Source organism: Lipophrys pholis (assembly GCF_963383615.2).
Source record: "Lipophrys pholis genome assembly, chromosome: 13".
Lineage (NCBI taxonomy): Eukaryota > Metazoa > Chordata > Actinopteri > Blenniiformes > Blenniidae > Lipophrys > Lipophrys pholis.
The window spans coordinates 10,448,541-10,472,125 of record NC_137632.1 but is presented as its reverse complement, the minus strand read 5'-3'; the positions used below and the strand labels follow the sequence as shown (position 1 = coordinate 10,472,125).

The 23,585-nt window shown below is 42.3% G+C and overlaps 2 protein-coding genes across 2 annotated transcripts; both read right to left on the bottom strand.

Annotated features, from left to right (window-relative positions):
* Positions 1-1,983: 1,983 nt before the first annotated feature.
* Positions 1,984-7,597, bottom strand: ackr3a (atypical chemokine receptor 3a). The gene is made up of 2 exons (XM_080477792.1): positions 7,455-7,597; positions 1,984-4,632 (listed from the first exon to the last, which is right to left on the bottom strand). The coding sequence occupies exon 2, from the start codon at positions 4,561-4,563 to the stop codon at positions 3,436-3,438; it is 1,128 nt and encodes a 375-aa protein (XP_080333918.1). The 5' UTR covers positions 4,564-4,632; positions 7,455-7,597; the 3' UTR covers positions 1,984-3,435.
* A 12,277-nt stretch (positions 7,598-19,874) lies between these two features.
* Positions 19,875-21,069, bottom strand: LOC308118668 (ribosyldihydronicotinamide dehydrogenase [quinone]-like; the record flags this gene model as incomplete). Its single annotated transcript, XM_080478178.1, has 6 exons — positions 19,875-20,183; positions 20,249-20,350; positions 20,425-20,538; positions 20,622-20,752; positions 20,813-20,980; positions 21,066-21,069. 6 exons carry the CDS (start codon positions 21,067-21,069, stop codon positions 19,875-19,877), a joined length of 828 nt encoding a protein of 275 aa, XP_080334304.1.
* Positions 21,070-23,585: the final 2,516 nt, after the last annotated feature.

Genomic DNA, 23,585 nt, shown 5'->3' with positions numbered 1-23,585 from the left:
ACGTGCATATACAGAGAATATTGCTTATGGACATTAATCTGATCTGTTTAGCAACCATGACAAGGGTTTTGAGTTAAAACTAAACAAAATACTCATTTATTAATGTTTTTCTAATGTTACCTAATGAATGGATTGTTGTGTGTCGTGTTTGCCACAATATAAACATTTTAAGATTTAGTCAGGCGTTTCCTTTTAATACAGTACAATGGAGGCAAAAAGCTCAGAGGGCTTAGTTAAAGTCTAACTTAAATAATTATTAATCATTTAAAAGTTCTGAAAAATGGAGAGGTGAAGTGGTAAAGTGATTGAAAATGAATGGCAAATTAACGGCAATATGTAAGATGATTATGGTTTCATTAAAACAATTTTTGGGAGTTCATATGTGGACACGTTCTTTGCAAAACATTACGCATTTAATCAGCTTATACCAACAAGGTTGAGGAGCCAGTGGATTTGTCAAGGACCCCTGACCCCTCACCTGGTCCCTACTCGCAGAGTAATCACTTTGTGAAAAGAGAAGGAATCCACATTCCACGGACTCTAAAGTTGGCTTTTGCATTTGTTTGAGGTTAGTCAGTAGAAGTTCACTGACCCGGAAAGGACCGTCAGCAGCCTGCAACATTAGGAAGATATTGACAGGGTTCAGGTCGGGCGAGGAGGTCTTTTGTCAGCAAAAATCCTTCACGTACACACACGCACACACACACACACACACACACACACACACACACACACACACACACACACACACACACACACACACACACACACACACACAAAAGGGACTGAGGCCACGGTTTGGGGCAGAGCGACCACCTCACGCTGTGTGTGCTCCAAGATCAAGGCGGTGTTGAAGCAAAAGAGGAAAGCCGGGAGGGTGTCGTTAGCAGATCACTCACTCAGTTTGACCCGTGGAAATCCCTGTACAGTTCCCTTATCGGACTAACCTGGCAGTTGACTGCACCGCAGGTGCTGTCAAAGAAAATCCCTTTGGTGTGACCACACTGGCTCAAGGGCACTAAGGCTAGTGATGTTATTCAATGGTAAGAAAAAGTGGCTCTGACAAAGAAAACATGTTTAAAAGTGATGATATGCAAGAGCAATTTAAAAAAAAAAAAGCTTCTTTCTACTCATAAATGGATTTCCTCCGACTTGGAGGAACCAGTAGAATGATCTGCGTCAGCACTCCTCTCCTCAGGCAAAAAAGGAGGTTTGACCTTAGCAGGGAGATCTCCCAGGGAGATCACCACATCCCTCTGCCCACACTTCGCGGTGCGCTTCTGAGCCTTCAGGATGGTCTTTATTGTTCAGTTCATCATCCCGTGGGAAGGGCCGGTAGCTGCCGGGTACAAGCTTCACATGCTCGATGGATATTGGCAACAGAGTTGATGGTTGACACATATCCAGTAAAAAAAAAAAGAATTATGGCGGGGTGTTTTTATTTGTGGTAATCCAGTAAAAGTTGGATTTGGAAGTGTGACCTCAGAACTATTGCAATACACCTCGAAGTGAGTGTGAGTTGCAGGATGCCTGTTGGCAGTTTTAATGGCATTGAATAGTTTCTTGTTTCCCTCAATGACAAAACCCTTAAAAAATCAACCTCAGTCTTCTCATCTGAAACTAACATCTGTTTCTTCCTTTGCTGTCCTACTGTGACGGTAATTGGAATTGGTATTGTGTTTTCCACTAAATCATTCTCCATGTTTAACAACCGGACCATGACTAACCTATTTCACGTATTTATTGTATCGTCACACAAGAACAGAAAGTAATAATGACTTTCTTTTAGCCTAAACCAAATAGGGTTATTTTTTTTCTGTCCGTTTTACTGTATGAAATCGAGTAATTACACAAACTGGACAGCAAATCATTAAATCTTCATCATCACAAAGAAAACAAACTAATATAAGAACCCCATGGTATGGAGGATATTAGGATGTGAGATTGTTTTTGACCAAAACCAAAGAAATCACTGAGGCAACAGAGTTTCTCTGTATTTAATATACAACAAAACACATGTTACGCATTACGATGTCAAAGGAATGCCTCTGTTCGTGTTGCCACTCATTTCTAATCACTGGTTGAAATCTTTTCAGTGTAAATGCGCACAAGTAACAAATCAGGTGACACAGTCAAAATTCAATAACGTTTCACTTCCTACGACACACAATGCAGAAACTCTATCACTTAATGTTTATACTGCACAGTCCATCACCTTTTGGTTTGAAGCTCTGGCTCACGCACACATAGATGACACAACTCCCCTATCTCATCCAGTAAGGTTTTGTTATTTGGTCTCTGATAAATGGATGTTACACATCGCAGCTGCCGCCAACATGAGAGGAGTAAAGCTTTTCATTCATGTTATTTGGTCATAACGCTTTTGCTGTCTGTGGCCTTTTGTGCTGACACAGCAGGATTAATAACACACGGATGAGTGTATCCATTGCAAAACATAGTGACAACACATTATCGTGTGGTTTAAAAAGTCATTCAGAACAGGCAGGAGATACATGTGTCGGCTCTTTACGCTCAGTAGTCCCAACTGAAGCCTCCTGACAGCTTTTGAAAATACTTAAAACCACAGAAAGATAGCAAAGTAAGTTACAATGGACGGCTAAAACTAACTAAAAGCAGCATGTTATTGTTTCATGACTAGTTTACATAAATGAGTGGCTTCAATCATTTTAATTCAGACACAGCGAAAAAAATATACATATACTTATTCCTACAAAGTAGCTTTGTGATCATTTAAAACCATTGTGATTTAATAATTGTCTGAAGAGTTCAGCTGATGTGACATGAGGTTATGAATGATATTGAGACAGCAGGACTAAAACACTGAGCCAGTGGTCGTGGCTCAACTAAAGTTGAGGCAGCATTGTATGACATGGAGCACTGAGCAGAAACATCAGTGTGTGAAGACTTTACATTACCACAAGAAAGATGCAAAACTGTTGAAATGTATATAAATACAACTCGATACAACGACAACAAAAAGATTAACAATATTACTCTAGCTATCAATACACATTGTACACACACGCACGCACGCACCCACCCACCCACCCACACACACACCCACACACACACACACACACACACACGCACACACACACAAAGTCACAATCCTACTTACATAGAAAAGGATTTAACAGATTTACCACGTTTACAGTCACGTTTTTCCCATTATTGACAGAGTGACTATAATTATGTGACTTCTATATCAAAGTTTTCTAAGTGCTTTTCAATAAGTTCACCAGAGTCTTCAAACTTTATGACTCAAGTAAAATGTCTGCGGTAAAAATGCTGGATTGGTTTTTACATCACTCTTTATGGTCAAACTGATTTTCAATAATGGAGGGACTAAATCAGTTGTAACATGAGTTTCATTACATCGTATTTCTGTTGAAAAAAAAAAAAGTGTTGAAGTTTTCAGATCTGTGGCGGATTTTCTACAGCGACAGCAGAGTATTCAGTCTCGGACATGTTGGAAGCCTCGATGAGGCGTGCTAAGCCAGTCCTGGTAGAGTATTTAAAAATGAAGGCCTTCATGAGGTCGTAGCGGTAGTTTCTGTTGATGAAGTTGTAGAGGATGGGATTGAAACAGCAGTGGAGCAGAGACAGGCACTGGGTGAGGTGTAAAGCCACGTAGATCACATTTTCCAGTCCGCAGGTCAGCGGCACCAGTCCCAACTGGGACAGGGCATCAACCAGGAGGACGGCATGGTAGGGCCCCCAGCAGGCCAGGAAAACCACGATGTAGGCCAGGATCACTCTCCGGCTCACACGACGCTCCTGCTCCACCGGAGAGGACAATGATGAAGAGGAGTGGGTGAAGGCTTTGGCCAGCAGAGCATAAAACACTGCAATGACAGGAAAGGGGAGAACAAAGCCCAGCAGGATGAAGCTCAGCTGCACTCCCACCATCCACTCCCTGGGGTTGTCCTCTGGGTACACAGGCCTGCACAGCATGGCGTCCCCGTGTGTTGACTTCACAGTATGCAGGAAGTAGGTGTCCGGCAAGGAGGCCACCAAAGCCAGGAGCCACACCCCTACGCAAGTCCCGCGGCGGATCAGTTTCCGCACGCCTTCCTCGTCCCTGTGGCGCGTCACACTCAGGTAGCGGTCCACGCTCATGCAGGCCAGGAAGAAGATGCTGCCGAAGAGGTTGACGGAGAACAGCAGGTGCGTGAGTTTGCAGGCCACCTCGCCAAACGGCCAGTGGCCGTGCTGGGCCAGCGAGCTCACCCACACCGGCAGAGTTGCGCACACGCAGAGATCTGCGATCGCGAGGTGAGCGATGTACATGTGTGTCTCGTGGCGAGGAGTGGAGTCCCTTTGAGCGCGGACGTTTACCCAGAGGACCAGAGCGTTGGCAGCCAGGCCCACAATGAAGATGAAAGTGTAGAGGACACACATGGAGTACAATAGAGCGCTGCGATTAAATGCCGTGGCGCACACCATCGCGTCCACACTTGATATATTGCTGAACGTTTCGGAGAAGTTGAGTTCCCCAAACGACTCCCACAAGTCCTCCAACTCACTGGTGCTTAGACTCATTTTTCTGCGCGGGGTGAAGACCACAGACCACTGGGAGGTAAAACACGCCGCCTCTGACTGGGATAGACCCTGTAAAAACATGACATGAACTTATCATTTCATATTACATACATTTATCTTGATAAAGATCCAACAGCAAATTGCAAAGAGCAGTTTTTCATATAACCTCCTGGTATCGGATTTAAGAAGCAATCCTCTCTTGAATGATGCAAGGCTTATTTTTACTTATGTGGGCTGGGCGAGTTAATAAAACATAAACCGAGTTGTGGTATGCCACCAGATCCTGAAGAATCTTAATGTGGTTAACTTGTTAAAACAGCGCTTTCATGAGTTAATACAGGCTCTCTGTTATCGTGTCACAAACGGTGGAACTTTCTGTGATTGATGTGCCGTCAGAGGGCTGGACAATAAATGTTTACATTAGCTCCCCCCGAGCACGGAGTGCAGATTAGACATAAGGAAGTGGGATCGAGAAACCCAAACAGGGTGTTTTTCCGGACCGTTCTGACCGTACCGAGATAAAGCACTGGTCAGGACTGGAAATCTGATGCCACTTTAAAGAAACATTTCCCCTAACATGCTTGTTATTATAGAGAAAAAAATGAATCCCATGCTTCTTTTTTGCTCTTGAAGCAGGCAAAGAGAGGGTGAGAGATCAGCTGTCACCACCCAGATGATCAAAGAAAAGCTGCTCATAACTTCAAGACGTCATTTTACAACATCTGATTCTCATAACAGAGAAACATATGCACACAATTTCAAATACAGGCGGCATATATTTATATATAGAGAGACTAAGGTGACTAAAACAGCAGATTACTGAAGCAGTAGTCCGGAGTGCCTTGGTGTGCCAGCACAGATCTTCAGCACCAGGTGGACCGCTGGAACGCCCACCACTGTTTGGTTAAGTTTCTTGTTGTGATGTCTCTCTCAGCTATGAGTCAGTTTGCCGCAGTGTGAAAGATCAGAGGTGAAAGGTGATAGATCAAAACCAGAACACGAGTGGCTTAACCCCTCGGCCGCCAGTGACAGACTTGCGCGCCCACCGAGTGAATTGTGTGCAGGGACCAGCGGGAGGTTTGACGCCTGCAAAATGCTGCGCCCACGGTTAAAGCGAGGGTCACCGACCACTGGGCGGCACAGCACGGCAGAGAGCAGTGAAATGTGACCGCATCAGACATCTGTCTGTGTAGGAGACTTGTGCAGTACGCGGGATAATTGGCACAAAGTCCCAGAGGATGATGAAAGAGAGACGCGGGGTGAAAATAAGCATATACAACGACACCTGGAACAAATTAGGATGTGCAGCTGTCTACTGAGGTTTACATCTGCCTTTGTTATCTGCACTCACTTTAATTGTGTGGTTCCCTGCAACACCACTTTACACCTCTGGTACACTTTGTTTTAGGGGTAAATATTGAAAACTTAAATAGCCACAAGCGTTTGACAGTGATGTTTACTATTGATTTAACATGTTTTATGCAGATTACACCTTTTATAGAAAACAGTTACATAAAATGTCCGAGCTGAATCCTATTGTAGTTATTAACTGATCAAATACCCATCAATAAGACTTTTGTTAAGCTAACACTGTTGTAATAATGTTATTAATTTCAGATTTTATTCAATAGCGGCTTCATATCATAAAATAAACGTATTATGGAGGTACTGAATCTATTACTGCTTCATGAAGCCTGAACCAAATTTAATCATCCTAATAATGATCTTCTATCTGATAACATATCTGTACTCTTTCAAAATCCACATAAAAGATATTAATTCATTATTTCACATTGTTGTTCTCATTTTCACATGGATTCAATTTCCACTTCAGCTGCCTGCGATAAAGCTTGTTAAGAGATGTCAGATACCTCTCATTTTATTTTACAATAAAATTATCTTGAGACAATATATATAGCTCTCGGTTCTAATAGAAGACTCTTCTAAACTGAGATAATCCCCGACAACGGGTTCTGTCTAATTCCCTTGTATTATATGGAAAATACCTGGAGGTGCCAGGTAGTCCCACAGTCTTCAAGCTAATTAACCTTTTAACTTCAACACCATCAGATAAGACAGACAGCCCACAGATGAAGCCCATCTCTGCCTCTATCTCCCTCGGTGTTTCTTCTTTTCTCCCCGTTCCAAAGCCCAAGCATCCAGTTACAATTGCAGCGAACAGGTCTTTTGTTTCTCAATACACAGAAAAATAAAAGCCACTGAAAGCCATTTTTCATGTGCAAATGCAGCCGACAAGAATAGCGCAGGTGCAGCATGTTTGTCAGAAGTTTCTCCTGTCCGTCTGGACCTACAGGCTTTAGTTTGGAATAAAATCTCCGCCTTTTTTTTTAGGACAGGACGCGATGTTTCCGTGTAGATTAACAGCAAAAAAAAAAAAGTGTTGCTCTGTGCGTCATTACGCACAGGAACTAAATCCAGTGAAAGATCCCAGACTGCTGCTGACGGCAAACACATACAATGACATTGTTGTCATTGTTGATTTATATCAGGTTGCGAAACAAAGTTCTGTTATCAGATCTGGGCTCGGTATACAGGAGCCCGAGTCGAGGTTTGAATGGGAAGGCAAACAAACAGCGTGGAAACACAGGAAAGATGGAGAGCAGCGAAAGTGATAATAAAATGATCAAAACACCTTCTGATTTATTAACTGTGTTTGGAATTTAAATCGACCCGAGATCTACGTTTATGGATATGAAAAGTTAATATAACACCTCAGCTGCAATTCTAAACCAATAAAGTGTTTTATTGGTTTGTGAGAAGTCAGTAGTTAAAATCGCGAGTCGAGCATCCAAAGTGTTTTTAACGAGATGTAAGAAAGACGAGGAACTGCACGTCTCTTGACCCCAAAACATCTAATTAAAGCGGTTTACCGTAATCTCTCTCCGTTCTTCTGTTTTTCTACCAAATGGCAGCTTCTTTGGCGATCAGATTTGAGGCTGTAGAAAAATAACTTGAGCTTCACTGTAGAAAAAAAAAAAACGCGTGCGCTCCCTCCGCCTCCTTTAATGAATGTGAGCCTGTTCTTTGCTGCTCTGCACTTGCTGATACTCTCCAGAGCAACGCCTCCAAGGCTGTCCTAACAGCAAGGCATCTCCAGAGGCGTTTCTTGAACTGCAAGCTGTCCGGCCAGTTCCCATTAAGGAAGGTTAAAAAATAAAAATAAAATCCTTCTTTCAAAGCAGCTGATGCACAACATGAAGATTTATTCAGCATTGCAGCTTGTTCTTAAAGTTATTTGATACAATTTGTGATGCAATCCATTTAAATATTTCATCATTATTACTATTATTATCTTTGCTTTATTACTTTTGTATTACAAAATATTAAATACAATGATTTTCAAAAGTGTAGGGCAGGATTTTCATGAGGGGTGCCAGAGGTGAGGGGGTCAGGGGGCTGCCTTTTACCAATATTTTGTTGGGGCTGGAAAGATATTAAAACTAAGTTTTATAAGATTTAAATTTATTATAAGTATCAGATAAAAATGAGACAATAGGTACAGGAATTGCAGACTACATATAAATCTGTACCAGAGAAGAGGGACGTTTCATGTTACCAGTAAATCCCAACATTCTCTAAAAAAAACTATCTTATCAGGTGTAAAACATGAGCAACCAATCACACTGAGGATTTTTTTTTCTCTGTTTTTAAATCCATTCTGTTCATAGCCAGCTTTAACAACACATACAAGGAGCACTGCAGCTGCCCGAGGTCAAAGGTCCTGCTCAGGGATGCACCGTGGTAACTGGCCAGTGAGGGTATTCAGAAATGCGACGTGAATGCAATCGAATTTCTCTCACCTTCAGGCCACCACTGACACTTGCTGTAAGACAAAGCATGTGTAACATGGGATTTTGAGGGAAAGGGTGCAGCGTGTCCCGCCATGTGCATTGAAAGAGGCAATCCATCTATCCATCCGTCTTCTAGACTGCTTCATCCAACTGATAGACGGAGGGTGCTGGAGCTGATCCTAACTGGCGATGGACAAATGGCAGGGAACACTCTGGAAACTATGCCAATCTATCACAGGATGTACAGAGAGAGACACACAACTCAATACAAAGGACATTTACAGTCACAAATTAGCTGAAATTCATATTTTTCGACTGCTGGAGGAGGTACCTCGAGGAAACCAAAACACTCAGTCACAAGGAGAACATGCAAATTCTGCTCAGGAACACTATTCTGCACAACTCAGACTTACACCAGGGATGTTCTGGATATTATGTCTACGCCCAAAATCCACTGCAAAAGTCACTACTCCACTGCGTGCCCAAGATGTTAATCATTTACAGTAAAACACTGAACAGTACTACATAACTGATGAAATCTGATGAAATAATTGTAACTTGATTTCATAGACTTGTCAAATTTTCATGAAATATTCAGTATTAAACTGTGTTTTGTTTTATAGTTTATCTGCAACTCGCTGAGCAAAACGACATGAAAACTAAAAATGTATATACATGTGACACAAAATGTTTGTAGATTTGATGTATCGATACTTTGTTTCTGAGTCATTCTTTAGATCATTTCATTTCATTGTACATCTTCAATATTCTTATGTTTGCTGTAAAAACCGTATCTTGTACATTGCATTATACTCTGCAGCATGGTTGACAAAAGCATATAGCCCAGCATAAAAGAATTTGAATCTTGACTACATCAGTAAAACAGCAATATTATTTGAGTAAATGCAGTATGTTCAGGTTGTTTCTCACAATTTATCACTGAATCTTAAACCACAACCTTAATAGTAAATGTAAAAGAATGTAACACAAGTTGCACACGCCACATTTCAGAGAGGCGAGTCCTTCTGCTCTCTGCAGCGCCACACCCCACACACACCTCAATATGAAACTCAATTCTGTCCATTCTGTAAACCATATCAACTGTCTACCACTTCCTACCTGAAACAAAATAAACGAGTTAAACCCAAAATCCATTCCCACAGAGGAAACTGAAAACACCCTGTAAATAACGGACAAGTAGAGAAAAGGAAAACGGACACCCATGTCTGTTGTGTCTTACTCTGACACCATCTGATGAAACCAAAGTGCAAACGGGGTCATTTTCTTCTTCTTTTTTTTTTTCATTTCCTTTTTTTCTATCAGCGGGTATCCTCAAACTATAACAATAGCTATCAGCTGCAGGAGCCTTGTTTCATTGTTGTTGGCCTTTATTCATTCTCATTTCAGGAACCTTCTTTGGAAGCAGCACAAAGCCGTGTGGGAGGCTCACGTGTTTGCTAAGAGCGACTGAAAGCTCACCTGCAACTCTGGTGGCCTCACAGCTGCTCTCACCAAGGCAATTAACCCCAAGTTCAATGCACAAAAGAAGCAGAAACTGTGGAATTCATCTCAAGAATGCACTGCATGAGGATGTTTGCTTTGTCAAGTCATGATAATATACTTTGATTGAGTTCAGAGGAAAATATTTCTTTTGATGCGAAATTATTGACTTAACCAGGTACAGTGTGTCTGGCCCTGTTATCGTTTGAAAACGATATCGTTGACCTCCGCGGGTCACCGCCCTAATGTTTATTATAACTATTTTCCTTGTATTCAGTGATGAAATGCAGCCAGCAGGCGACTGTGACCTCATTAAAGAGCAAGGTAGTAAAGTCAGTTTCAGTGAAGCTTTAGAGGGAGCTAACACTACGCACGCACACCCATTGTCCTCCATATCAGGAGCATCGGGGGGGATTTGTAAGCCTTTCTGATAAGCATCCGTAGTCCTGCAGACTGCTGCCAACCTCTGTTCTGCAGCCCTCATTCACAGAGAGGCCGGAATGGGAACAGCAGGGGTGTGTGTGTGTGTGTGTGTGTGTGTGTGTGTGTGTGTGTGTGTGTGTGTGTGTGTGTGTGCGTGTGTGTGTGCGTGAAGGGTGTTGGTTGAGAAAAGACCATTCAGTGGGATATACACTCTGCTCGAAAAACTATAGCCAGTAAGAGTCTAATTAAAGAGGATTGAGGAGGATTACTCTCGGCACAGTCAGACCAACACACTCGCCCAGAAACAAAACTGAGGAATACACAGTCATGAATGGGCAAAAATAAAATAAAATCAATAAGCGCTTGGCATGAATTTAGTCACGGATTTGAGAAATAGTTCATCCTTTGGAACTATATACAGAGTTCTTTTGTCATCGTGAAACAACGGTAATCAATACTGGAATATTTATTTACAATACATCAAAAGAATCTTTTGCATTTCAAAATGTAAGTCATTGTAAACATCAGCATCTGTTTCTTGCAAAAAAGTTTTGACAAATAGACATATACACAAAAAATGCCCGGCAACAAATTTTCTTTTCCGCAGCCAGCGTGTGAGGGAATTGTTGTAACAGAGGCAGAAAGAAATGAAAGATAGCTTTACCTAAGATTTATTTAATTTTTTTTTTTAACCAAATTAGGAAACTGTCAGTTGACAAGCTGATTTGCAATTCCTTTTTTTCAGCGCATGATGTCTCACCAGTCACACTGAAGCATCATTAGACATGAACATACGTCTTTTCTATACCTTTTTGAACAGCTCAACAGCTCAACAAATGTCTAACAGCAAATGACAAAAAATAATGAGCTTATTTTTTGGTCATGGCTTAAAGATTATATGCAGGTACAACATACAAACTCACTACAGAGCAGCGTTGTCAGACTCTAAGGCCCTGGGCCACTCCCGGTCCGTACCTCACTCACTTGTGGCAGTCAATGTCAATGAAATGTTATTCATTTATTAATTCATTTATTTGTAAATGCCATTCCTCAAAATTAAAACATTTGATTATTCTTTGTGGATTTTAAACAGGAACATTTTTTTTTTTTTATCCAAAACTAATATTTTTTATTTAAATAAGTGTAAGAAAATGATGAGTGTAAGTGCCATAACGTATCCATTTGGAACAGAGTACCAATCTGTTTGTTTATTGGTTCATTAAAAAGCTTTAATAATTTTTGCAATGAGGAAGAAGATCTGCATCTCACATCTCCAATTTTGGAATATTTAAAAAAATTTCAAATAACACAGAATATTTTGTGCATATTTTTTTGTGTGTACTATTTCAACACTTATGCTGCTCTCCATTGAGACAATAGTGCCAACAGTGTCCCGAATTGAAGCCTTGTATGAGTTGGTCCCACTCCTCACAATACTCCTCAGGTATATTTCTATTTCCGAATTACATCAAACAGCACAGGGGGTAAAAACATCCAGGATGGAGATCAAGCATGGGAATAACATTGGGAATTAAGCAAACTTGAAACTTTAAAACAACAGACTGACAAGTAAGGTAGAAAAATCCTCCAACAAAACAATTACAACTCAGACATCTTTATATTTTGGTAGAAGTTCGAAGAGCAAGTAAAATCGTTCACCCATGGCGTCAACACAGTAAATCCTGCTCTGCTTTACAATGCTGCTATTGGGAACTGTGTGGCCAGAAGAACTAAACAGTGTTGTGGACACAACTTTACAGCACCTAGAAGAAAACGAACAAAGGTTAAAGGGCAGATAGCACAGGAGTACATGACTGGATGGAATTTCAGGCTTTTGCTATTGCTTTAAATTGTTTATTTTCTGAGATGCAAGGTCATATGAAATGATATACTGGTATAGCTTGTGCTGCGTTTACTTAGTTTTCTGTAGAAACATTGAGGCATTTTTACAGTGATGCTACAATAGAAGACTTTGTGAAAGAAAGGAGCGTTAACAATTAGCAATTACAGGGCACAGAGGAGACAAAACCACAGCGGCATAGTTATTGAGGTCGTGAACCCAAATGGATCTACTCAGTGTTTGAAGAGGATCACGAGAGGAAGATATGACATGCAAAGAATTATATTGACGGCATGTTAAATCCTCTTTCTGCTGCCATCAGCTGGAAAATAAGTTTGCTTTTTTTTTTTTTTTAAATCGCTCTATTGCTAATTCTATTTTCTAATGGGGGTAATTCTGCTACTTGGACGGAACATGTGGCTTTTACAACACCCATTGAATGTCCAATAGATCTGGGAGCGGGTGATGGGTGGGTCTTGTCTGTTGCTCGTGGTTACAGTTCTACTAATCTTTACAACCAACGTTCCCCTTCTCTCACTTTCTGAAACGTCTGGTGTTGTGCCGACTGTGCAAAACTCTTCTGTTGCTTTTCTTGTTAAGTAAAATTGACATCGGCGTGCAGACCTTTGTTCTTTTTAACTTTCTTTTAAACTCACATCAATTGTTACTTGTTTTATGTTCTGTGATTCGAGTGAAACTTTGGAGGCCGGATTGGGTTACTTCCGTGTTAAACGATTTCATGCGAGGTCAAGTTTATTACACAGGGCATAAACAAAGCGATCAAAAGATTAGATGGAGACGGGTCGGAGACTCCAACAGTTACAAAGACAGAAAAGAATGAGTCGGTGGGGCGGTGCAGCAGATGAGAGGCGCTGAGGGAAACGCTGGAGGAAAGACTGGGTCATACACAAATGACTGCTGTTTGTATTGTCGTCTCACCCAGCGTCAGGCTGGTGGGTCTGACAGGCACAGTCTATTTTCGTGCAAATGCCCATTCAGAGGGTCCCTCGCAAACTCTTTCTCAGCCACATTGTTACCAGTTGACCTCCCCTGCCGCTCTGGGGCTCCCTCCTGCATATTTCTACTCCCTCACATTCCTCCCTTTCCCCTACCCTAACCTCACTCATTTCTCACCTAATTACTTCTTCATTTGGAGTTATCGTTCAAACTGGAAAGAGGCTGCGAGGAAAACCCTGAGTGCACATGGAGTGGATAAAGCCTGTCAAGGAGTGTGTGAAAATGAGCGAGACCATTAGACCTTTAAAACATATTCAAGTGTCAACAGATTTTCGGCCATTTGTTAAACTGGACACGGTCGTAGGTTTCTGAGCTTCTCTCTTGTTTCTTGTTACTTCAGATAGTCTCAGTGCCTGTGATGGAGTGTCTTTTGTGTCTCTATGGGATCTGTCCGTGCAGGTGCGTGTTTGGCAGGAAGAGTGCGTCCCTGTCAGACGGAGCAATCAAGGCATTCTTCACATTGACGGTTAGTGAAACCCAAGAACGACTCAGATGTCAAGCCTGTGAAAAGGAAAGGAAAATATATGAAGAGGTTTTGTGTTAAACAAGTATGAAGTACATTGTTAAGATTGCTTTAGCAAATAATTTAACGCGTCTAAGAAATTCGCTTTGGTCTGCAGAGGAGATGCTTCATTCACCTTCTGCCTCACAGCAAAATCCCTCTCTTTTTTTATTGAAAAGAACAGCCTCTTTTGATTGAAAATAGCAGCGATTTCAGTGATTATTAGAATGAAGCAGTGAGAATGTGCCAAATGATACTGGAAAATACTGATTGAAGTAGGTTGTCTCTTCTCTTTTTAAGAGCACAGAACTTTTTTTTTTCATTGCATTTTTTCATGGTGCCTGGAAAGGAACTTTACTTTCTCTTCTCCCTCCTCTTTCCGTTTCCCCAGTTAATCTGTCAGTGCTTTCATGCGTTGCTGTTGACCATGACCGACTGCAGCTCATATAGCCCATTGACTTTGTCTATCATCTCTGCACACAGGAGTAACTTCAGACAAAAAGCAAGTTCTTTCCTCGAGCCTTACTTTCTTCGCCCCCACGCTTTCTCCACCATTGCACGCACACGACATAGCCATGCTCACCTTTGTTCATGAATATGAGCCAGGTCATTGGGATCATGCAAAAGGAGATGGGAAAACGGCTGGGAGGAAAGCCTTGCCCGAGGGGACAGGAGGTGTCCACTATGGATTAGCAAATGACAGAATCTATCCTCGACAAGGTGTTTACCTCACTGCATACCCCGAGGTCTGCTGGTCTAATCTAGTAATCCTATCCCGACAATCCCAACGTGTGCTTTACAACATGCTGTCCTTCCGTGCTGCTGATTCAGAGTTCACAGATATGGTGGGTAACTTTCACCCCTATTGTCCTGTCATACTGAATGAGAAATGGACCATCAGCACAGTTGGAATGCAGTAATGTTTTGGAGAAGCCTGCAGCGGTAGCTGCACTGACTACAGGAGTCTTGCCAGCTTGTGGCCGTTCACAAAGGCCTCACTGCTGACGTGCTTCTGCAGGGATCAAGTTCATGGCCTAACTCAAGTTTTCAACATTCGACAACAAGCAAATCCAACATAGACAAAGTGACGTTTCGGCTGCAAACACGAAATGTCAGGTTTTATAAGGATTTGAGTCGTGGGAGAAAAGCAAACACTACAGGCTTTATTGGGCATAAACACAACTCCACTGAACTCAAACAGGATGACGGAATAAATAATGGAGATAAACAGGCTAGCTGAGTGAGGCCTGACTCACTTTAATGGGAAAAGATTTAAATGGTGATACACTGTAAATATCATGTCTTCATGAAGAAAGAAAGAAAAAAGCACGCAGTCAAGAAAATGATTGATCAAAATCACAACAGCAACATATGATGGAAAATGACCTCAAGCCATTTGTCTCTGTCCCAGGTGGTTTCCATTCATGCTCTCCCCACCGAATGCATACGCAAGCGCACGCAGCACTGCAGGGGGATTACGGCCAGGATGTGGCAACTCAGGCAGCATCTGGACTTGTGTGCCTGGAGCTTGAAGCAAAAAGGCACCATTAGCACTCGCATTCATCTAGTCTTTCTTCTAGCCTCATTTCAAATCTTGACTCCAGATACAGTTAACACACTCAAATCCATGTGAGGCCATCTGTAGGCTCTTATTGCATATACTGATGTGTGTCAGCAGGAGAGAGATCTGAGGGACGCACATGGAACCTAAGTAAGGGGAGAAGATCGACTCAGATAAAAATGTAAGAAAAGTCAACATCGGCCCGAGCGACCAAACCAGAGTGAGGGATAGGATGTGCTGTGCTCGGCATTAGTCGGTTTCACTCGATGCCTTGTGGTTAAGATAGCAGAGCTCTGCTTTTCATTACAATGCAGAAAAAGGATTTAAAGAGGGGCGTAATGGCTGACTAGAGTCTTAACCCTGTCACTCTCACGCCCCGAACTAGCAAAAGGCTTCCATCAACCTCCCAGCTACCCTCAACCCTGGCCTGTAAATACGAAACAGCTTTGCAGCCTCACGTCAGCCTCCCAGCACCAGGCACTCTATACATCAGAGTCTGAATCAAAGCCAATATGCTGATGTCCATCCATTCATCAAATGCATGAAGGCAGGCCTTGCATGGAAGAGTCGCAAAGTTGCAAAGTGCAGGCTTGTCTGGGCCCGATCACTGCCGGCCGCGCTGACTGAGGACCCTGACAGGAGCTCAATTTGTGAAAGTGTTTATATGTGGTCAACTTTGGTCCAGTCCCCTGAGAAATACGCCTCCAGTGAACGTTCAGCTCCCCAGTGGCTAAAAGATGTGTGAAAAGTCCCATTGTGGTAAAAGTTTCCTGTGTATTTTCACATCGGTGAGAGGAGAACACCAACACAAAAGAAGGATGGAGAAGAGGATAAAATGAACAAGGGATGAAAGACACATCCTGCAGAGGTTCATGAAAAGAGGAAGGAGGCTGTGTTTGTTATTATTATTTTTACACTCCTGTTTTTTCTCTCCTGCTCTGGAGCCCGTGCAAAGCTCCTTGACTATTTGTATTTGTGTTCCTCCACAGCTGTTGTTTTTTTTCACTAACCAGCTGTTCACGGCGTTACCACAGTCACAAGGCTCCATGGTGGAGCAGGTTTATCTTAGATGCACTCACTCTGACACACACACACACACACACACACACACACACACACACACACACACACACACACACATGCACTGTAGTCTTGCAAGTAGTTTGCACCACTAATTTATGAGAAAATAAAGCCATAATAAAATGCTTCATTACCTATTCAGCTAAGGATTGATCAATCTGAAATATTTTGTCTGGAGTTGTAGGGCATTTTTCAGCAAGTCGTTCCCTTGAGTAAAACTGTTGTTACAGTGTTCTATGTTTTAGGAAAAGAAATGCAAAGAAGCACTTATTGGATCATCAATTTCAGAATTTTTCTCTCTGACAAGGCTGTGGGAACCCATCTCCACGCTGCAAGAAAATCTTTCTTCAAGGGGGTGCAGTGATTGGTGCAGTTTGAGGGTGATTGTGCTCAAATGTCAGAGTGAATTCCTCACCGCCATAATGATGGGGAACATACAATGGACACTCTGTGGTTCGAAGGTAAAAAGGGGGCAGTTGGAAAGTTAAGCATAAAAGTTAACGCCGGTAGTTCATTACAAACCTTTTCCTGCTGCCAATCCTAATAGACTGCCTTGAACTGTGCCTCACTCTCCTCACGTACACACACACATGGATTCACTCTCACATATGAGCAAAGTTGGGCAAATTGTTCTTTTTGGTTTTTTTTTGTGGAGGTTTGATTGATTAGTTCTTAATGTGCCTCCTGAAAGAGCAAAAAAATGAATCATATACAGAATTTTCTTCATTTTTCAGTCAACTTTTCTTTCGCCTGTGTTCCAGCACCTTTGTCTCTCTCCTTCCTGTCTGCTGTGGGTCATAGTGTTAAATGGTTGGCCTGTTGTTAACCTTTTGACATCTGGTGCAAACACAGAGGTCGATTTATGGCCTAATCAAAACACCCAAAAGTCAGCAAAGGAGAAATCAATCACATCTGGTCCGCACACGTCCAAGTTTTAGGAAACGCATATTCAGCTTTTTGTTTCATGTCCACGTTAAGATGAGTCCGGCTGTTTAAAAAAAAAAACAAAAAAAAAAACGTTTTGCATATTGAGGTAAATTGACTTCTGATTAACTGTCTGTTACCGACTAAATATCGTATGCATACCAATGTTTGTGATAACAGCATCTCGGTTTGGTGACATATCAGTAGATCATTTTCTGTATAAAACTGAGTAATGTGTTTATTCTTAAATATTCTTTCACAGAAAAAAGAAAACACTTCATACAACACGAATCTATTCCTTTAAAAGGAAACAAACATGTACAGAACACTCTGTGATTAAGTAGAGTATTTACTTTAACATCACAGTCGCATGTGTTTGGTGAGGTTTCAGAGAAGCATAGGACTGTGTTTCCCAAGATTCTTTTCCGTGCCTGGTGTCAGATGGTGCCCACTTCCTCCCATTCAACGGGCCAAAAATGGCCTTCCCGGTAGCCGGGGTGGGAGAAATGGGAATGGACAATGAGAGAGCAGGATGGACACCAGATCTGAGAGCATGGCATACTATTTCCATACAAGCACAGTTCATGCCCATAAACCCAGCTTCTCTGACTCAAACAGTATTGTTTATTTTATGAGTCAATGGAGTAGAAAAACCATACATTAAAATCTCATTTGTTCATGTTACAGTATAGATTCCCTGATGCAGAATGAGAAGGATTATTTTCTAATTGCATGCATGAAGCATATCAGCGCAAAAGGCTTGACACATTCCAAACGCTCCAATCTTAAGACATTGTTCAACCACAGAGTCATCCGTGACTGCTTTAATGTGGTAAAACGATGCTTAACACAAGAGCCTTTAGTCTTATGACAATAACAAATTAAATGTCTCATTCAGATCAGTGGTCGACTTAAGATCACTGAGTTTCTTCTTTGTTTTTTTCTGACGACAAGAAAAGGAAATTCTCCAAAACTGTTTTGGTTGCCGGGACAGGTGATTATATGAATGGACTTGACATGAGGCAAACAAACACACGGTGACCTTGTGAAACCTCAGCTGTGAAACAAGCACGACAGCGAGTTCCTACATGTCACAGGCTGTGGTCTGGACATCAGAGTGCAAGGCCATTTCCTTAAGAGTGCCTCACCCCTCCTCCTCCCCCCCCCCCCCATCTCATTTCCCCCATACCCAAACAAAAGCTGCTTCTCTGAGAAAACTGCTCAGCCACTTACGTCCCGTCGCAGAGAGTCCAGTTCTGCTTGTAAGCAAACCGGTTCTTTGCCAGTGCGCGTGTTTATCACAGGCAGCACAACACTTCAGCTTCAGCCAGATGGCATGCGAAATAAGCAAGTTGTTCAAAATAATCCGTCCAAAGCGTCGCACAACAGACATTAACTCAGCTCACCCAAGCATTCAAGTTGAAGCTTGAAGGAAAATCAGCGAAAGACTAATTGCAGCCTTCACGAGACGAGTAGTGCACAACCCATCATACGAGCTTTGATCCGTCTCTCGGATAGAAGCAGGATCCTCAGGCGAACACCCACCGTTAGCGTTGCTTGCTTTGCAGGTTTTCACTCCTACCAAGCAGCGCCGTGCGTCAGAAAATTCTCCTTGTGGTCCTGAGATGATTGGGCGGAGTGCGAATGTGTTGAAACCATATTGTATATCTTTAATAATTCACTTAACTTTTATTCGTAAAACGCCAAATACAACAGTCATTTAAAGGCACTTTTCCAGAAAAGACATTCCACAGGCGCAAGCGACTGTGCAAAGGAGAAACCTTTGCTGAACCAAGTTCAGAGGCATCCAGTTTCTGCTGTTCCAGTTGGGGTGAGGAGATCAAAAAGGTTTGTGTGTTAGAGATTCAAACCCTAGACCATTTCATTGAAACGTCCAAGAAGAGTCTATTCAACAGTTTTTTCCCGAAAGCCATAACCACTGTGAACTCTCGTATGCACTGACTTTACAGATTACCCCATAATGTGCAATATCTTTATTTCCTGTAAATACACTAGTGTTCACTGGACTGACCGTGCACCTTACCACCTACACCCCCCACCCTCCTTTGCACACTATATTCTGCTCTTTTTAACTGCTGCACCATCACTGGAGTTGTTTTTAATCTCACTGTACCGAGTACAAGTGACAAAAGGCATTCTATTCTAAATTCTTTATTTGCAAGTAGCAGGAAGTGGATGGGAGAACTGAGTTACCTTCAAGACAGTTTTGGTAACATTCACTTTCAAGTTTATGCCGCAACAAAAAGCAGCCAGTGGAAAATTGGTTTTATCCCAGCCCCTCATTTCCAACAACTTTTAGCCTCTTGTAGTACAGATTGGCTCCATTCAACACAAATTCAAGCATTGTACAAAAGTTACGGCAATTTCAAATGTGGCCCAGGTTACTTCAGTTTGGAATTAGGTGAACTTATGGCACAGAGATGCAATTTTACCAGTCTCCACCCAAGGCTTTGATTTAGACAAGCAATGACACCACGTCCATGTCAACATCTCACTCTTAAATCAAAAACTCTATTCTTTTAAGCATTTCAAAAGGTTTGCGTTTGAGCAGCAAGGCTGTCCGGGGCAGAGAGTCACAAGACACAGGAATTATGATGAGTCAGCTTTTATTAAATACATTGTGGCAGCATGTCAGACTCCAGTTTTGATGTGCTTCATCTGGTTGTTAGGTGGCAGGCGCTTGCCCAGATGAATCCCCACAGTCAGGCCGAACTCCTGGCTGGCGTGCTTCTCGTGGACGTCAGGCTTCAGCTGGAAACCAGAGTCCTTCTCAAAGCAGTCGAGGGGCGTGAATGAGAGCGGCTCTTCTACCAGGAGAGAGTCCAGTCTGCTGCGCCAGCTCGTCAACATGGCACTGCAGTCCTCACGGGGAACATTAGACGGAGCCCAGAAGATTTGAGGTGCGAGAACCTGGAAGCCACAGTAGTGTAGGATGCCGTTCTGCAGAGGAAGCAGAAGTTAGGCTCTGGCTGACAGAGCCATTGGTTTACAGACAACCAACTTACCTGCAGTGGCCACAGGGTGACATTCATGTCTCCATTTATGCCATTGTCACTAAACATGGACTCTTGAGACCCAGTAGTGAAGGAGAGCATGGCTTTCTTATCCTGAAAGAAAGACATTTAGGTTGTTGCCAAAGAAACCCCACCATTACATAACGAGTCTATGGTTGGCACCATACCTTGAAGACTCCCTCACTGTAGCGCTTTTCTTGTGTGAAAGCAAAACCCAGCGTGAGCACCCGATCAATCCAGCCCTTCATGATGGCAGGGACACTGAACCAGTACATTGGGAACTGAGGTAGTGGGGAACAATTGTAAAGACATTACTACAGCAACACATTTCCCCGTGCAACATTACTGCCACCAAGGCTCTTACCTGAAAGATAACCAGGTCTGCCTCGGTGAGTTTACGCTGCTCCTCCATGATGTCAAGGGACAACTTGCCTTCTTTCCATGCCAGTTTGGTTTCCTCTGCATAGCAGAAGTGTGCAGCATCCTTCACTTCTCCTGCAAGTAAAAACACCAGGTCACCACTGGAGAGTAACAAACAGCGAGATGTTTATGTACCGTTGACATCTTCAGCAGTGGCTGCAGCCGTGAACTTCATGGCGTACAGGTCAGACACTTCCACCATGCAGCCCTGAGCAGCCAAAGCTTCCACCGCTGCATCTTTGGCCGCGGCGTTGAATGAGCTCGAGCTCTGGTGGGCATAAATGATCAGCACTTTCTTTGATGCTGCGAGAGGAAAGGCAGAAACTAGAATAAATCTAACAGATTAGAGACCAGGCAGTCACAGTTTCACAAACTTTAAAGCGCTTACCCATCGTGAAGGGGGGGGCTGTCAACTGGGTCTGACGAGCTGCACAATTAGCCGACACGCCGGTGGAAGGAAGGCGCTGCTCATGCTGCGTAGAGGCACGACGTGATGTTTTTATACACCCTCTCAGCTCAATGCAGGTGCTGTCAATCACTAATCACAGTCATCAATCAAGCAGCTGGCTCCTCACAATTACCCTCAGCAATCTCTTCTGCATGACGTCTGCTGGAAATGGAAACGATAGTGAGAGTGCTTTTAAGCTCTTATCCAGAAAGGGACTATATTTGGTTTCTTTGCCGTGCCTTCAATACTGAGATCGGTCTTGTTCGTCTTGGATTTATAGAATAATATAGAGGAGTGTAACTTTTTTCATCTAGCGAGGAGTTTATCTCATTTAGAGACACGATAAAGCCATGAATATGTGACCTGGTGATTTTTTACACTTTATAAAAGGCTTTACTACATGTAATTTGTATGAAATTCAACTTTTTTGACTGTAGAATGGACAAACCTGTTTTTGGGGGATTTTTTTTTAAAAAAGGCTTAAACATATTTTAAGCTCCTGGATCTGGTACAGAAATCCGATACACCCTAAATGTTGACTTGCCACTGGACCACAATACTCTTTATTAGGCTTAATTTCAATTGGAGTTATGGACAAAAACAGAGCACAACTTTGACTATTTAACGATTGTTAGTAGCCAGAAAAATAATCACTTTGACTTGGTTTGAACCAATAACCCCCACTCTTCACCAATGGAAAGAGAGGATAAAATCTGTTGATTTAATGGAGAAAATAAAAACAAACCTCCACTGCCGAATGGGTCTGTTCTTGACTTTGTATAGATCTCTGGTAATTAATTACTTTAATTTGCCAAACAACTAGTAACTTAAGGGGCGAGTGAACAGGGGGTAAAGGAGAAGGGAGGGAAAAGGAAGAAGGACAAAGGAAAAGGAAGAGTCTTGTATATTTATATATTTTGCTTTGCTGAGTTTGTTTCTGTCACTTCCCCTGTCAATATTATAAATTGTATTTTTAAAGTAACTTTCCTGCTGAACCCATCAGTCTTTTGGTGTGGATGGGACTGAAATTAAGAATTTATTTACAATTGCCTGCCATTTGTTAATTAAAATTTTTTGTATTTTTTTGTTTTTCATGTATTTTGTTGGATACTCAACTTGAAATAAAGTCTTTTTGTTCAAACAAAACAACAACTAAACAATTCTTTAATACTGTTGGCACAGACAGTGATACTCCATTTGTCTGGCTATTGTTTCATCTTTCTGAATTTGAGTTGAAATAAAACTGTTGTGGTTGAGAGAGAAACACTGAAAGAAAAATTATCTTTTAATATTCCAACGTGAATTTCTTTGGCTTAATCAAAATCCAAAGTCCAAGTTTAATCACAGTGTTCCCATTTTACGTACGTCTCCTTTTATCATTGTAATGGTGTGTCTTTTGGCTTTAACGTCTAAACACCTTAACATAATCACTTTGCACATATTTAAGTAAAATTCACAAAGTCGATCTACCAATTTCCTGTTTGTATACCTGAAAAATAACACAGCGCTTGAGTGTTTCAATTTTGGTGCCTTATGAAAGATTGATGGCGCACACGATGAACCTAAAACCAAAGTTTATCTTGTCCCAGTGAGTGTGTTTGAAACGTTGTGTGCCAGTCTGTCTACACGATGTTTAGAATTTGCGTGCCACTCCCACTGTCTTCAACCACAAGAAGCAGATGTGGTGGAGGAATCCTCTCACTCCACTGTTACTGCTTTTCTGCACTGTTTTCCTTTGCTTTGCTTTTGTCTACAGAAACGGTTGCCCTGCGGTCAAGCCTGCTCACGAATGTCACCCTGTAAAAAAAAAAAAAAAATAGAGTCAGCAGTGGGCATCAAAGGCAGACATGAGCTGGCACACATCTGTGATGAAAAGCAGACTGGGGGGGGCGGGTGGGGGGGGGTGGGGGGGGGGGGGGGGGGGCATGAACAACTGCTACATATTAGCACATAGGAGCACATGCATACAACATGAGTGGGACATATGGACACACTTTGTCAGCAACCTCTCGTCTTGTTGTCTCTCTCATTTTCTCCTTTATTGAGGACGACTTGATTTTATAAGATTGGAAGCTATTTGTCAAGAAGCCCTGGGATTGCTCGGATGTGAAATTATGAGTACTTCTGGTGTTTATGATGCGGCCTAATTTCATCCCTCTGTGGCCTCGCTGTTTTTAAATCCTCATCACACGAGGATGTTGGTCTTCATTGTGTTTCATATTGAGCCTCTGGCTGCTTTCCCACTGTTATGACGGGAAAGGATCAAGTGTTTTCGCTGCAGGGGTGTGTTTTCATGGTTTGCGGTGTTCTGGGATATATGATCCTACACGTTTTTGTTCATATATTTCACACTTTCTACTACATGTGTCAGGTATGTGGCGATGGCTGCAGGTCTCACCTAATGGGTCATTCGTAACGTAAACAGTAAAACATTGAGGAAACATCTGCAGCCCACCTACA